General features: G+C 41.6%; 1 protein-coding gene across 6 annotated transcripts in view; it reads right to left on the minus strand.

The window, feature by feature from the left end:
- The window catches only part of MAP3K7CL (MAP3K7 C-terminal like), a 64,736-nt gene that overhangs the window by 24,120 nt on the left and 23,920 nt on the right, over positions 1-16,696 (minus strand). For 2 of the 6 annotated variants that reach the window (XM_081799171.1, XM_081799156.1), the window contains exons 1-3: positions 13,483-13,754; positions 12,921-12,974; positions 11,093-11,201 (exon numbers count right to left, since the gene is read on the minus strand). In XM_081799171.1, the coding sequence (XP_081655297.1) occupies positions 11,093-11,201; positions 12,921-12,956 (145 nt within the window). In that variant the 5' untranslated portion in view covers positions 12,957-12,974; positions 13,483-13,754. Of the gene's footprint in view, positions 1-11,092; positions 11,202-12,920; positions 12,975-13,085; positions 13,103-13,482; positions 13,755-14,654; positions 14,685-16,696 lie in introns of those variants that run through there. The other 4 variants (XM_081799163.1, XM_081799180.1, XM_081799190.1 and 1 more) reach the window with 4 other exon arrangements.

Genomic DNA, 16,696 nt, shown 5'->3' on the forward strand with positions numbered 1-16,696 from the left:
GGCTTCTAAGGCAGTACAGTTCTTTGAAGGCACCAAAGATAATTACCAGGAAGATAATTCAAACAAGGACAGTCTTTGCCTCTGCCAAACACCTCAAGGGTCACAGCAATTAATAGCTTCTGGTATATTTTAGCCAAGAGTAGTATAATAATACTCGCATTTAAAAGTGGCTTAAGACAATGGTAACGCATAGCCCAATTTGCACCCACTTTTTCCTGTGCCAGACTGTGGCTGCCCACAGTTTCACTAACTCTGTTCTGCTTCACACAGGAGGTAGAAATGGGGAAAAGCTCCCCAAGACCCTTGCTGCAGGCTGGAGGACTGAATCAAGAGGACACAAGGAGATCCGATCCCCAGGCCCTCTCAGGGCTCTCTTCCTACTCAGAATGACAACTTCTGCCAGATACTGTGGCTCTTCAAGTCCACCCCTTCATCTGCAAACAGTTGGCCAAAAGACAGAGATATTCACTTGCTGCTACCGACCCTTTACAGGTAGCCTTCATTATGGAAGCTGTCGTTTGTAACCTGATTTGGGTCTAAGGCACATTTAAATGTACCTCAATAAAATATCAATAAGCCAGACATCATGATTATGTCAGTTCATTGAGTTCGAGGCCAGAACAACTTGACACAGGTAAATGGGAACTTATTACACTTTGGCATCCCACCCCTAATAATCACAGACGAACAGGCACTTGTTAGAAGGAGAAACCACTTCTGTAAAGTACCAGAATAGATAGTGCCTTCCAGAATCCTAAAAGTCAGCGGGGAAGGGAGCTCAAGGCTTCCTGGGATTTAATCCACCTTGCTGCCTGTGAAGTCACACTCCTTCCTGCTTAATTACAAAAAAGAAGAAGCAGGTTACTCAATGCCTTCACTGTAGTAAAGTAAATAGCCAATACAGGTATGCCCCAGAATTAATACACCGCATTGTAGAAATCTACATCATCACCTATAGTCAAACCGTGGCACTTACAGGTAAACATGCTGATAATTTTGTGGACGAGGCTGAAGATTGGATTTCTTGAGTTAAAAAAAAAATTGTCTAACTCACTGACATAGAAACATGTAATGAGGGGCGCCTGGGGGGCTCAGTTGGTTGAGCAACTGCCTTCGGCTCAGGTCATGATCCCAGGGTCTTGGGATCGAGCCCCGCATCGGGCTCCCTGCTCAGCAGGAAGCCTGCTTCTCCCTCTCCCACTCCCCCTGCTTGTGTTCCCTCTCTCGCTGTCTCTCTCTCTCTGTCAATTAAATAAATAAATTAAATCTTAAAAAAAAAAAAAGAAACATGTAATGGATGTTGTAATGACAAGCAAAATAAAGATAAGACTTTGGTTAAAGAAGGTTCACGTTGGATTAATCCAAGCGGGAAACGGCAGCGGAAATAAGAAAACCGAAGACAGATGTAAGGAGACGACCGAGAGTCTGAAAGCCAGGCCTGCCTTCCACTGCCTGGTGCCATCTGGTTCGTCTGGCATCCCTGCCGGCCAGAAATTTCAGGGCTTGCAAAGCTGCTTACAAAGCTGCTCTGAGTTGATGTGCGGTGTGTTTTCTTTTAAACAGCGGCTGCCTTCTTTGACTGGTTTTAAAAATAGGCAAGTATTCTAAAAGCAGAACGATGAATCACAGGATTGGGCCAAAAGGGAAGGAGGAAAAGGATTCAGACAGACTAGTAGCACAGCTGTTCCACCAACATTTGGCCAAATCGTTGTGAAACATTTTGACAGTGACATTGGATCGGCGTTCCTGAGAGCAGTTAGGTTTGTTTTGACAATTCAGAAGCACAAAGTGGATTGTACAGTAGCTATACAAGAGAAGAGACCTTCTCTCTGGCAAACTTGGCTTTTTTTTTTTTTAAAGGAGAGCAGTTACCAGATATGCTTATGATATGACAAAATCAGAATGCAAGTACATTTTTATTAAAATATATTTATTTACCAAATAGTCATTGAATGCCTTTGATGTGCAAGGTAGGGACTCAGGCTCTTGCTAAATTGGCAAATCACTTTGTCGTGTTTTTTTAATGTATTATTATTTAAAAAAATAACTCATTGACTTCATTTTTCAAAATGCCACTGTGGGCTTTAGTGGACCAAGCAAAATGTATCCTAAAAATTTTTAAAGAACGGAATATAAAGGAAAGAATTTAAAGGGTTGTTTTTTGGTGTTTTTTTGATAAGCAGATGTTCGCTGCCTGTTTTGCAAAACACGTGACTAAGTCAATGGTACTTAAGATAGAACTTTCTTGTTGGTATCCCAACCATTATGACATGCCATAGTACATAGTCTCAGCATCCCTGGAACAGCTGTTGAGTTGCTTCTGTGGTTATTCTGTTTCAGATTTCCTTAAATTGTCTTCTCTCTGTTCCTCTGTGAATCAGATAAGTGGGACCTACTGGGTCTGTAATCCAAATCCTCACTGTTATTTAGCAATGAGAGCTATGTGGTCAGAGTTTTCAGAGAATGCTGCAGCTGGACGGGGCTAAGCCATCATCTGGTCCAGGACTCCGTGCAGAGCAAAGGACAAGGGCCCCAACAAAGGAAATGAGTCTCGTAAGACTAAGGGGTGTTTCCCAGCGCAGGGCTCTTCCCTATACTACTCTGCTCTTCTTCGCTTTCTGGGCCATGAGCTCCCCGACTTTTGTATTTCATGAGACAGTGAAATTTTCCTCAAAACATTGGGAATCATGCCTTAGAGTGTCCAACTTTTTATTCAGCTGGTGAAGATGACTCAGAACACCTACCATGTATCATTAGTGTCTCTTTATGACAGAGAGAACATTTTAGCCCCCAAATTTTAAGACAAACATAATCATAGAAAAGTGTCCATTATAATGGATAAATTCAGCTTTAGAGACAAAAGCAAACACACATCAAGAAAACCTCACTGCCGTGCCCTTATTTCTTTCGTCGTACTTCGGAGAAGTGACAACTTCATCAAAGCCAGACCAGGCCTGCAAAGCAGCAGTTGAGAACCACTGTTCTAGGCAACATCTTGACCGGACTTTGGGATCCATTATCTCCCCCTTCCACTGGGCTCTCCAACCCGGGCATAACTGCGGACAAATCCTTGGCAGGAAGAGTTTAGGTTTCCACACAGAGAAGACCTCAGGACAGAGATAAACCACGCTCAGAGGGCATTCCCAAGCCCCACCCCACTCCCCAGCCAGAAACTCAAGAGGCAGCCCTGCCCAGAATCCATTCCATTTGACTGCATTTTCTGCAGTCCGGGCTGGCCCCAGGGGCACGTGTGCTCGCAGACACACAGAGCCCTTCCCCCAGGTGCGGCTCCTGGTGTAATGTTCTAGCGAGAGTACTTGAAATTCTTGGGCAAGTAGCCCTGGGTTTTAGTACTGTGCCTCCACAAATTACGTAGCTATCCTGCCCGCTGGAGTCCTGAAGATAATCCTTCGGGCACTGGGAACAGACTCACACTTAGGAGGCAGATGGGTTTGGGCAACAGCTAGGGTGCCAAGGCTCATGCAAAAAGGTTCCTGGAACTGTGAAAGCTTCTAACCACTCAAGACACAGTGGGTCAGTCCACATTCTGCAGGGCTCAGGTCAGCCACATTTTTAACGTGGACAACCAACATAATCTCTTCGAGACTTGGTTTCTCCTCTTCTGTCTCAAAAACTTATTAGTAAAGGAATGCATATGTCAATTCATTCAGCCTAAAGCCGGGCACCTAGGAAATAATCAGTAATAATAATGAATATTTGATATAACTGAGCTTACTTTCCATTCCTTTTCAGCATAAACCCAACCAAAGGGGTAATGGGGGGCAAGGCACCTGCACGTGGATGTGTGCATATGAGAGTATGTGTATGATGGTGAGGGTTGAAGGTATTATTTCTCATCTGAATAATACAGACAGGAGGCAGGGTGAGAATCACTGCTTCTGATTACTTAGCTCTCCCCATGCCGGTTAAGAAAGATTTCCCTGGTGCAGCCACGACCTCACGTCTCCTGGGTTTTCTATCTTCATTTAAATCTGAATTTAAGAAGGGTTTCCCTTTTACTTCCCTATCAAAGCAAACACTTTCCAAATGAAATATTACTTTTAAAATGTTAATTTATGCATGAAAGGTCTTTGAGTACTTTCATTTTAAATCTAAATCAAGATTCGTATTTTAGTTTTAGAAATAAGTGATCTAAGGCTGCCAACTTACATTACTAATATATCAAAAAAAAACTTTTTAAACATGTCTGTATACCTTGGGTCTTGTTAGAGCATCACATCATTTTGAGACACATCAAAAGCTTTTTGAAATTTTGCTTCCTGCTTGTTAAACACTGGATGTGTGAACCCTTTAATACACATTGGATTTTCAGGGCCATCAAATTAAAAGTACAGACATGGATACGGGTACAGGCAGCGATTTGGTCTGACACCTAACAGATCGTCAATTCTTTATAATTAATAGTAATCATCATGTCACCTCAGCCAGTACCTACAAACAAGATCGTACATCAAGGGATGCCTGGGTGGCTCAGTCGGTTAAGCGTCTGCCTTCAGCTCAGGTCATGATCCCAGGGTCCTGGGACCAAGTCCTCCATCAGGCTCCTTCCTCAACAGGGAGCCTGCTTCTCCCTCTGCCTGCCGCTCCCCCTGCTTGTGTGCTCTCTCTCTCGCTCGCTCTCTCTCTCTCTCTGACAAATAAATAAATAAAATCTTTGAAAAAAAAAAATCATACATCAAACAGACTGAATGAGATTTCTCCACATAGAGAGACCTGATTCAGTTTAAAGACAGGTTTTATGTTTCTTAGAAACATTCATCTAGCCACTATTATTGTAGCTAAGAGTTTGTGAATCTTACCAATTTATTTTTTGTAAGAATGTTTTTACTTATTTAGCTTATAACATATTTGCCCAGAAACATTTGCTTCAAAAAGAGCCAGGGGAGGTATATTTATTTCTCAGCACACCCCCAATAAAACTTACCTCAACTTTTCCTCTTTCCTGCTTTATGAAAACATACCAGAACTAACCTTTCTCCACCATTTCCCATGGCTGTTGAGGAAGCTCTTTGCTGTCAGAAACAATCATGTTTCTCTCTCATTACATGGCCCTTACCTTCAAATGGGTAATCAAGCAAAAACAGCCCCAAGGGCCCGGCTTTGAATCCCTTCCTACTACTTATTAACTGCTTGATTTGAGGCAAGTTCCTTAACCTCCCTTAGCCAATGGTCCACATCTGTGAAATGGGTATAATGACATCTTCCCACAGAGTTGCTACCAGTCTAAATTGATGAGATGATATAAGTAAAAGCATCTAGGTATTCAACAAACAATGACTTCCGTCCGGCTTTTGGGGCCTTAAGCACCAGATACCAACTGATAAATCCAGCTGTATCTCAAAGAACCTTCATCTGATATCGGAATAACAAACTCAAAGTGGTTACAGATATTGTATTATTGATTTTATAGTATTTAATGATTACATTTCTACTGTGGTTCTCAACTCTGTGCTTCATGAAAGATGTAAATATAGGAGACTCCTCCCCCCTCGACTCCCACCGGACCTATGAGGGAGTTTGACTGCTTGCTGTCCCAGCGTGCTGAGACAGCTTCGGAGGCAGGGTCAGAGTTAGGAAAGGTGAACTTGAAAGAGCTCAGAAAGGCTCCCCAAGCCCCTATTCTCCCAAAGACCATCCTCACTCTTCACTGGCTGGCAAAATTCCAGGGGGAGATTTAACCCTTGACTTCCTACCGATTCCCCTGTGGATATTTAAAAAAATAATAATAATAATAGAAAAAAGAAAAAACACTCTGAGAGATTTTTTTTTTTAAAGTAAACCTCAATATTCATTCATTTAATGCTTAGTGGGAATGAGGTTTTCCAGAATCTTTCCAGGGAACAAGGATTAAGAGCATGGAGCAAAGAGAAGACAGGACACATTAGGGCCCTGAGGAGGGGGAGGGAAATAATACCTAAAGGTACCAAAGGTAGAAAAAGTTGAAGGAAAGCAACAATGACAAGAGACACTTCACTGGCATCATGATTTTGCTGATAACCAGTTTGTGCACATTCGACATTCACACAACGTCCAGTGAAATTAGATTCAACGTTCACTCTTTCAGCTGCCCCACATGATTCCCGCTGCCACACAAACACCCTGATATGTAAGGAGAATAGTACTACTTAAAAGAGATCTCAACAGAATGGGTCCTGGATTTTTTTTTTAACTAAATGTCATATGATTAATTCAAGCCCAGATATGAAAAATTCTAATAGCTTGAAAGAATTTTTTAAAAACAAAATGTTGAAAGCTACTGGCTTGGGCTGATACTAGTATCCTTGACTCCTTCTTAAAAAAACCCTAAAAACTTAACAACAACAACCACCAAAAGAACCCTACAGCCAAGGTATAAATTCACACTTGAGTGTAGCAGATTTTATAGCTTGACTGAAATAAAGAAAACTCTCAAGTAATGAACATGAAATCCTCATGTCAGTCCAACTCTAAATTCTCTCCAGCTGGAGAAGAGCCAGTGATTCTCTAATAACCCAAGAGATGGGATTCATGTTTCTCTTCTGCATATTTTCTATTGGGAAAACTAACTCCATGAATGTCCCAATTTAGAAAGTTAACTCTTTGGAATTCCCAGTTTAGAAGTAATGTCAATCATATCATTAGTTTGTTAAAAATAGCCATTGCTGCCTCCAGGAACTGTGGTTAGCTAAGTGTTACTTAATGAAGGCTTCTGATGATAGGCTAGAAGTGGTGATTGTATTTTAAAGGGCTTTTTCTCCCCCCTTAAAAATTTGCTTCCTGTATTTAAGCCCCTGGAGGTCCACAGTCTATTTGGAGTCTTGTGGCACATTCTGCCATCAATAAGCCATGATCAACTCCCCATCCAGAGCCAGTCTGTCACCGAGTCCTTTCAACCCTCCCTTCCTAATGTACTCTGAATTCAGTCATCCCATTCCATCGTCTGATCCAGGCACTCAGTACTTTGTCTCTGTACCATTATAAAAAGCCTCTTCCATTCTCTCATCTCTACACATTCCAGACTGTTCCACCAATCGAACATTTACCATTTTCATCCTATCATTTCCTTGCTCAAGAACTTTTGACACTCGATTGTTCCTGATCAAATCCAAACTCTGTTGTTGAACTTTTAGGATTATATTGTTAACTCTAGTTGATGGCTATATACACAGATATTCAAAGTAAAGCTCAAAGCATCATTCGTTAAATGACATGCCACTCTTCCACCGTTCAAACCTCTGCTCCAGTTGACAAGAATTTTACTATTTGATGGATATATCATGCTCTTCCTGACTCTTAGGTTTTGCTCAGTCTTTTTGTTTGAAAGGAAAAGGAAGAATGGTTAAAAGTTGGATAGCCCCCATTTTTGGCACCTTTCCTACACTGTCTGTCAATACCCCACCTGTCTTCAAGAGCAGGTTGACTATCACATTTCCCAAGAAGCTGTTCCCATCTGCTCTGGGTGACACAGATTTTTCCTCAACTCTCTTTGCCTTATGAAACCCACAGGAGGGATCATGCCATACTTCGTATTTGCACATCTCACCCACCTTTGGGAGAGCACTAAAGCATAGAAACTAAGTTCAGCTAATTGATAAGAGGAGAGGCAGGGGTACCCCAAATCCTTAAAACTGCTTAAGATGCTTATATTCTCCTTAATACTCCAGAATCAATTATCATAGATACAAGGACCAGTCGAGTCCTTAATTTGTGTCAAGCACTATGCTAAACGCTTTACCTATATAGTCTTATTTAATTCTTACAACCACTGTGTGAATTATCACTATATACACCTTGTGGGAAACTGAAGTTCAGCAAAATTGAGTGACTTACCCAAGATCACACAAATAGCGATGGAGATGGGTCTAGAAACCATGTCTTGAGGACTCCAAGCCCTATGTCCTTAACCTCTACACCAAATCATCTCAGAAAAATATGCAAAAAAAAAAAAAAGCCTAATATAATGAAAAGAATGAGCACTCCTTTCTCATGGACTCTGCTTACCCCTCAGTGATAAATCCATAAATATGGAATTACTTACCAAAATTCCATCTTAGTTTCCCCATTTACTATGGAAATCTAGGATGCTTGCCCTTGTTTTCCCCCTAAATGTGTGGTCCAGAATGCAGCGGAATTCAAAAGGCATGCACAGCATGCGTGATGGCAAGTGTTGTTCTCCATGACACTCCACAGGCTCCATAGTCAAGAATTCAGAGGGAGTGTCTCCAAATATCTGCAAAGCATCTTTCTGTGCACTCACAACTTCATATGCATGCAGAAATACAGATTGCTGGACCTCCATCTGTCCCTACTGCCCCAGAATATATAGGAGTAGGGCCTTGGAACATGTATTTTTGGTGAGTGCTCTCAGGTCATTATTTTAAGAAAGGTTAAGAAACACAGAAACCCACTCCTGCCTTGGATTCTCTAGTTAGATGCCTTTTTAGAGATATGAGGACACATAGATCATAGGAAAAAGTTCTTTTTTAATTTTAGCAGTTTCTTTACAAATCTTCCCAAGCATCTTTTTGTGGAACTAGAGAGTAGGAATTACTTGAAATAAATGACAACCCCTTTTTGAAGCTACCGTATTAAAAAACATGAATTTCAAAAGTGGGCATTCTTGGGACATTTGAAAGACTGGAACGAATCAATCTAAATTGACTGATTAAAAAAACATACAAGAGCTCCTAGTCAGGGGCCGATATCCTTCAAAGGATGGTGGCAAATTAATGACAAGTTGTGTATTTTGTATTTCAAGGAAGAATCTATTTATGCAACCCAAAGATCAAGATTCACCTCTCCATGGCTCTTTTCTGTACATAAATTAAATTTTGTTAAAATAAAGACGAGGAGGGTGCCTGGGTGGCTCAGACGGTTAAGCGTCTGTCTTTGGCTCAGGTCATGATCCCAGGGTCCTGGGATCAAATCCCACATCGGGCTCCTGGCTCAGTGGGGAGTTCTGCTTCTCCCTCTGCCCCTTCCCCTGCTCGTGCGTATTCTCTCTCTCTCTCTCTCTCTCTCCCAAAAATAAATAAAATCTTAATAAATTAATAAAGATGAAGAAACAGTGTATTTATTTGTCTCATCCAAAATTATGATATAATAATATTGCTTGGAATAAATAAGCTTTATATACTGAAATTGTCTTTGTAAGACTGCTGATTGTAACAACACTTGTTCTGCTCACATGGGACATGATCACAAGGAAGTAAATTATACTTCTTTCTCCCAGATTTGGGAGCTTACATGTATCTGTCTTGAAAGCTAGCCACTCAAGCATGAACTATTCCTCAAAATCTTACATTTATGAAATGCATAAAAGCAGGAGGGGCTTTTCTTTTTCTTTTTAGAGTAGTAATATAGAATAATAGAGTTCAGATTCATAAGTCTAGAGACCTGCATTTAAATCATAACTCTGTTACCTACTAACAGTGTGGTCTTTGGACCTCAAGCTCTGTGTCTGCAAATTGGCAATACTAATGTCTACATTGCATAGTTATTGTTTTTAATATTTACTTATTTAAGTAATCTCTCCACCCAGTATGGGGCTTGAACTCAGGACCCCAAGATCAAGAGTCACATGCTCTACCCACTGAGCCAGCCAGGCGCCCCTACATTGCATGGTTATTTTAGAGATATGAAATAATACATATGAATGCCTAATACAAAAGAAATGCAATTAATGTTAGTCATCATTTCTTTGTTGGGATGGATTGGTTTGCCTTTTGGGAGGATTTCCCTTCACCACTGTGTTTCAAGGCAACCCGAGTGGAGATCCAGGACAACAGCAGGCCATGGAAAGAGGGTTGAAAGAACAGACAATGAAGAGTCAAGGCTTCACCTCATCTTACTCTAGAACAAATCCTCCACTGGGGGCTGCACAATCCAGGAAAACGGGGGCAGACGGGCCACCACCATAATCGCTTGGTATAAGTAAAGCCTGAATTGGCTGCATAATGCCAGACTTCACAGAGCCCAGATCCTTACTTTGCACTATTTTAGGGATAAACTTGCTTCTTGTCAATTATTACTTCTTAAAATATTACCCCTACATGGGCAGTGTAGGAAGAAAAATAGATGACTGATTGATTGATTGATCGATCGATAGGTAAACAGAATCAGCCCTCAAAAGACCCAAGGTTGAAACAGTAATGTTGTTTGAGCATGTGATTGTGGACTTTAACCGATGACAGACTGAGAGCCAAGGCTGATGCCAGTGACAGAGATCCAAGAGTTCCCTTCCTCACGTCTGTGACCTCACACCACCTGGGGTCCCCGTCATAGGTGGTATAATTCAATATGTGTGTTAAGAGGTCACTGAAGGGAGTCATGACAAAGGGCTCCAAGTATGGCAGCTTCACCTCAGACCTTACTATTTCAAGAGGGTCTGCCTCACCTGTCCCATTCATCACTCTGGCTGCAGTCTGTTTGTTCAGCCTGAACTGTGGAAGCACCAGTGAGAAACCAGGCTTTGGAACTTGGGCTCCAAGAAATGCTGCTGGAACCGTGATATTTTTACATCACCTAACCAACTGCCAGCGCTTTAATAAACGTCTCCTCACACAGTTTCAATGATGACATACGTTGGAATCATTAGGAATTGTTATAGCCCTGGGAATTTTATAATAAAAGAAAGCTAAATGGGGAAAGTAAAAAGGAAGGAGAAATGTGCTAAAGCACAGAGGATCGGAGGCTGGGGCGGCATCACCAGAGGCATTTCTGGAAGCCACGCTCCAATAATGCTTGATGAAAAATCACACGCCCCATCATTAGGTCATGCCAGGCATGCATTTTTTCTTTTTGTTAAAGATTTTTTTTTTATTTATTCATTTGCCAGAGAGAGGGAGCACAAGCAGGGGGAGCAGCAGAGGGAGAGGGAGAAGCAGGCTTCCCGTGGAGCAGGGAGTCCGATGCGGGGCTCGATCCCAGGACCCCGGGATCATGACCTGAGCTGAAGGCAGATGCTTCACCGACTGAGCCACCCAAGCATCCCCAGGCATCCATTTTTAAACACCCTTTGTGGAACAGGAAAAGATGACCGCAAAGCGGTGACGGGCAGGGAGGTGGCCCTCTCCCTGCATGCAGAGCGTACCTGAGGCATTATCGAGGCTGAAGGCGATGCGTACTGGCTTATCCGCAGGTACCCTGGCTGTGCTGATCATGTGGGCACCTGAGCTTTGGCCTTCCCCTGGGTCTTCCAGCTGTAAGGACAAGAGAGAGCCGTTGTCACTTACCCAAGTCATCCCTCAAATACTCAGAGGATCTTGGAAATTGGAGGGAAAGTTAGTAAGCATTACTTTCTTATTTTGAAGATACTCCCAGTTCCTAGCTTTCTTTCCCTACATGGAAAGTATTCACCTGCCCCATTTAAAATTCTTTTTCTGGCTTATAAAAAAACCTTGTTTTGGAAATACATATCTAGAATGAAATATACAAGATGGAGCAAAATCTCCACCCACCTCACTTTTTTAGTATCCCTTCACACTGACTAGTCCAACCCTGGCCCTTCCAGGTCTTATATAGCGTTTTATTTTTAATTGAGGAGGATAAAGAAGTCCTAATAGGGCATCAGATGGCTTCATATTAAATTAGCTTGTCACACTCAAAAGCCTAAGTTGGACCTGAATTATTGATCTGAATTATGGAGTGGTAAAGAATGGGTGATAAAGAATGAGTATCAAGGGGCGCCTGGGTGGCTCAGTTGGTTAAGCGCCTGCCTTCGGCTCAGGTCATGATCCCAGGGTCCTGGGATCGAGTCCCACATTGGGCTCCCGGCTCAGCAGGAAGCCTGCTTCTCCCTCTCCCACTCCCCCTGCTTGTGTTCCTGCTCTCGCTGTCTCTGTCTCTGTCAAATAAATAAATAAAATCTTTAAAAAAAAAAAAAAAAAGAATGAGTATCAAGGACCACTTCAAGAATACCAAAGACTATTTTAAAATATCCCACAGGTATAGTAAGAATATTATGTGCTTTAAATATCTAATTAACTGCCTGTGAACCTATCAAACATGTATCAGGTTGTACATCTTAACAATGTATGATACAAGCAAAAGACAGAACTTAAAAACACGCTATTGATGTTTTACTGTACCTGTGAAATTATCATTAATAAACTAAGATCGAATGAATGGAAAAACATCCTACAGATGAGTTGGGATGGGCAAAAATACATGCATATTTCCTTGTTATAATAATAGAATTTAGCCCAAATACATTTTACCAAGATATTTGATAACTTTTGTACAACGGGACTAAGGAAAAGAGATTGTTATAAATACATGATATCTTCATTATTTAAATACATATGTGTAACTTTTCTATTTTTAATCATGCTTCCCTAAACTCTCTACTTTCCTTCTCATGTAGACAGTAAACCAAAAACTCTGAGTGATATTTTTAGGAAAACGTCTCTAAAAATGGCAAAATATAAATCATCTCTTTAACCATCCTCAGCAAGATTCTGGGAACTGTTTATCAGGACATTTTCTCAGAGCAAGGTTTCCAACTCTTTCCCATAACTTTTTTGTATCTAAAAATAGTGTCCAGAACACTGAATTTTGTTTTTACACTTATTTATAGAGCAAACTCAAATGCATACACACACACACACACACACACGTATATTTAGACAAACATACATATGGAATCATCCTACCCAGTGTATGGAAAGAGAACAGGATTATATTAAACACCTAGTATAGCTTTGGAGAAAAACCAGCAGCTGTTTATCACCCAGTTAGAATCATATTTGGCCCATTCATTTAAAACCACAAATAGCAATGAACCATAAAGCACTCCGAGTCATGTCCTTCTAAGTTAAAAAAAAAAAAAGTAATAACATGAAACATTCAACGTAAGAAAAGGGTAATATAAAATTGCTGTTACTTGACTCAGGATATGTTTTATCTTAGCTCTGACATACATTTCTGTGTAGTCTCCTCTGCTTAGAATCAACCATCTTGTTAGCCACCTGTTCCTAGGGAATAGAACAGACTGTCTCAAATTTAACAAAACAAACAGTAAAAAACCCGTTAAAGTTGTAGCTAAGAGAAAAAGTCTGATTGTTATGCACTGTCCCATCACCGACCCATTTTATCCTAACATCAGAGGATGAAAAGCGCTCCTCTTTTGGCTAAATCTCCCAGTGCTTTCCTGCACCAAGAAATAAAGCGCGAGAGGTGGAAATTTGCCTCAAGGCTTCCAGCACCCGGGAAATGAAACTGGTAAACACAGCTCCTTAGAGCCCCTCCCCTCCACACAACGGAGAACATCTGCCTGCCTCGGAAAGGATGACAGCAGCCAAGGGGGGTGGATTTTGAGTTCCGCACGGTGTTGGCCAGGAGAGCTCCTAAACCAGCTTGCCTTTTCATCGCACCGCCTGTGGGAATGGACCACTGCTGTCCTCCTCTCGGCTGTTAACAGAGCTTCGGTAGAGTTGCTGGTGCCCCGAGTGTTTAGTTCGGTCTTCACACCTGCTGCCTTACCTCACTTAGATGAGTGTCTGCACTTGTGTAATCCAGGGCCAGCCACTGCCTTGGCCAGTCGTCGCCTTTGTGGAGCGAAGACCTAGTGAGAGAGCAGCCTGCACCTGCTGCATAGCAGCCAGCAACAGTCTGAGGGGCAACGACAGCTGTCAGGGCAGTCCACTGCTACCTGCTCTCCTCCAGACCCCTGCGTCCCACGGGCCTCCCTGCTCCGCTTCCCTCCACAACCCCTCTCTGCTTTCCTTGCCTCTCCACCAGCCAGGATGTTGTCATGCTTCTAGAAAAAGCAAGTGCAAAAGAAAACCCTCCTCCTGTCAGAGGCATTGATAAACAGCAAGTTGTGGAGAGTCCAAATGTTTTAATTCATTAGTCCTGGCAAACCTAAAATACAAACAGACTTGCTTCACAAGACAGGAATGTCTTCAGCGTGACCCAATCGGTGTCTGTGTCTATTCCAGCAAACTGGCAAAGACAGCATGACTCCAGTCAGCAAAAATGTCGGCAGCTCCAATCAGCTCAGCAAGACCCGGCCAACTCCGACAGACCGCAGGCTGACTCTCAGATGATAGCAGCAAGGATCCTGGTTAAGAACGTGAGGTCTGAGATGGAGCCGCTGATGGGCATGATGACTTGATCCCATCTACAAACGCACCCGACTGCAAAACCAGTCAATGGTGAAAAGGGATGGAGCATTCGGTTTGTTCATCCTCTTTAATAGCTGTAAACCTGCAGGTACCTTAGTACTTTAAAAGAGTTGGAAGATGATGTTGAGGTTAAATAATTAAAGAAAAACAAGTATTAAGAGAATGCAAAGACAAGCCATAGAAGAGAAGAGTAGTCTTTGCAGACTAAGTACCCGATAAAGAGCTGGTCTCCAAAATATAAAGAGAACTCTTTAAACGGTAAGAAAACAAACAACCCAATTTTTAAAAATGGGCAAAAGATCTGAACAGATACCTCACCGAAGATGTACGATGGCAAATAACCATACAAGAAGCTGCTGAACACCATAGGTTATTCGAGAATTACAAACAATGAGTGACCACTACACACATATTAGAATGGTCAAAACCAAAACACTGACAGCACCCAAGACTGATGAGGACACATAATATCACAGACACCTTGGAAGACAATTTGGTAGTTTCTCACAAGACTAAGCGAACTCTTACCCTATTATGCTCCATCAGTCCCGCTCCTTGGTATCTACCCAAAGGAGTTGAAAACTACTGTCCACACAAAAACCCACACCCGGATGTTTATAGCCACTTTCTTCGTAATTGCCAAAACCCGAAGGCAAACAAGATGTCCTTGGAAGGTGAACAGATAAACCAACTGTGGTCCATCCGGATTGTGGAATCTAATTCAGTGATAAAAAGAAACGAGCGCTCAAGCCACAAAAAGACATGGAGGAAACTTAAGTGTATATTATTAAGTGAAAGAAACCAATGTGAAAAGGCTAAGGACTGCATGATTCCAGCTATGCAAAATTCAGGGAAAGGCAAAATTTAATTAAAATTAAGAAGACAGTAAAAAGATCAGTAGCTGCCAGAGCTTCAAGGGAGAGGCAGAGAGGGTTAAACAGATGGGACTTTTAAGGCAGTGAAACTATTCTGGATGATACTATAATGGTGAATACTTGTCTTATACATTTGTCAAAACCCACAAAACGCACAACACCAAGAGTGAACCCTAACCCAAATTGTGGACTGTAGTTAATAATAATGTATCTATACTGGCTCATCAATTGTAACAAATGCACCACACTAACACCAGATGTGAATATCAGGGGAAATAAGTGGGAAGAAGCATTGGGAGCGCGTAAGGGAAACCTGCTGTTCATTCATTCTTTTCTGTAAACCTAAAACAGCTCAAAAAAAAAGTTTAATAAATAAGTAAAAGGTCTTAGCAGGTTGTCTTGATCTAATGAATAAAAGACTAAATTTTGGGGCACCTGGGTGGCTCAGTCAGTTGATCTCAGCTCAGGTCTTGATCTCAGGGTTGTGAGTTCAAGCCCTACATTGGGCTCCATGCTGGGCATGAAGCCTACTTAAAAAAAAAAAAAGGCTAATTTGTTATGATATCCACAGCAATAAGCTGCACAGATTCAGATAATTAGAACATTCACATATAAACCTATTTGCATTTCTAACTGCAAATCTTTTCAGGAATCATTATTACTGTTTTGATGTTATTTTATGGTTAATAACATCACCTTACATAATGCATTAGACTTCATCAAAAGAGTCCTATTCACTATCTCATCGTCATCTTCCCTGTAATCCTGTAACATAATCATGGTCAATATTGTCACCCCTATCCGACAGATGAGCAAACTGAGACTCAGACAATAGAAGAAGCAAGCTTAAGGGTAAATGATCAGTATGGAATAAAGGACCCAGATAGGATCCAGGTTTCTTAATTTTTGGTTCATGCTATTTCCATTATACCAGGATGCACTCTGTATGAAATATCCAACTGAATTGTTTCATTAACGATGACTGACTCTTAACTTTTGGCTTGGAGGAGACAAAAGTATAACTTGCTTCAATGGTCTCGCATCCAGGTTCATCTGACCCCAGCCATATTTATCATGACTCTCCAAGGAAATCAAAGTTGTGCGTCTTATCTGTGCTGATGGCGAAGTGGATACCACAACCACACTCACACCCAAATCAACCCCTCAGGGCACCTTGAGAAATGCTGGTGGTGACATCAATATTATATTGATGTCTGGACTCCAGTGAAGCATCTGGACTCCAGTGAAGCTGACCCTTCAGAATGGAAAGACCCGAAATGAGGTAGCACCTTCCTCCTCTGCCCCAATCATCAAAACTCTGGAGGAGCCACCCAGAGATAGAAAGGGAAAGTTACACATTAAATACAATAGAACTATTGTTCTTTATTTTATTGTCAGAAGCACCTGACAGTTGCAACATAGATCTTTATGCAGAGAATTCCCCAGTGTCAATTAAAGCAATCCTGGGGACTGCCCAATTTGTAGGCTTCGGTGTCAATGGCCCCATCCTCATAACATCAAAGATGACATCAACAGTGATGCGGTGGATGCCCAGTTGGCAAAGAGCTATAAAGAGAAAGATTTCATTAAAGGATAATTTGACAGCAACCAGAAAGGAAAAAAAGAATACATCCAAATAATCTAAATGTGCTCCGTGCAAGTCTCATCATATAAATTCAAGGTTTTAAACAGTAA

The sequence above is a fragment of the Leptonychotes weddellii genome, chromosome 1 (assembly GCF_054177405.1).
Source record: "Leptonychotes weddellii isolate Sample4059 chromosome 1, ASM5417740v2, whole genome shotgun sequence".
NCBI lineage: Eukaryota > Metazoa > Chordata > Mammalia > Carnivora > Phocidae > Leptonychotes > Leptonychotes weddellii.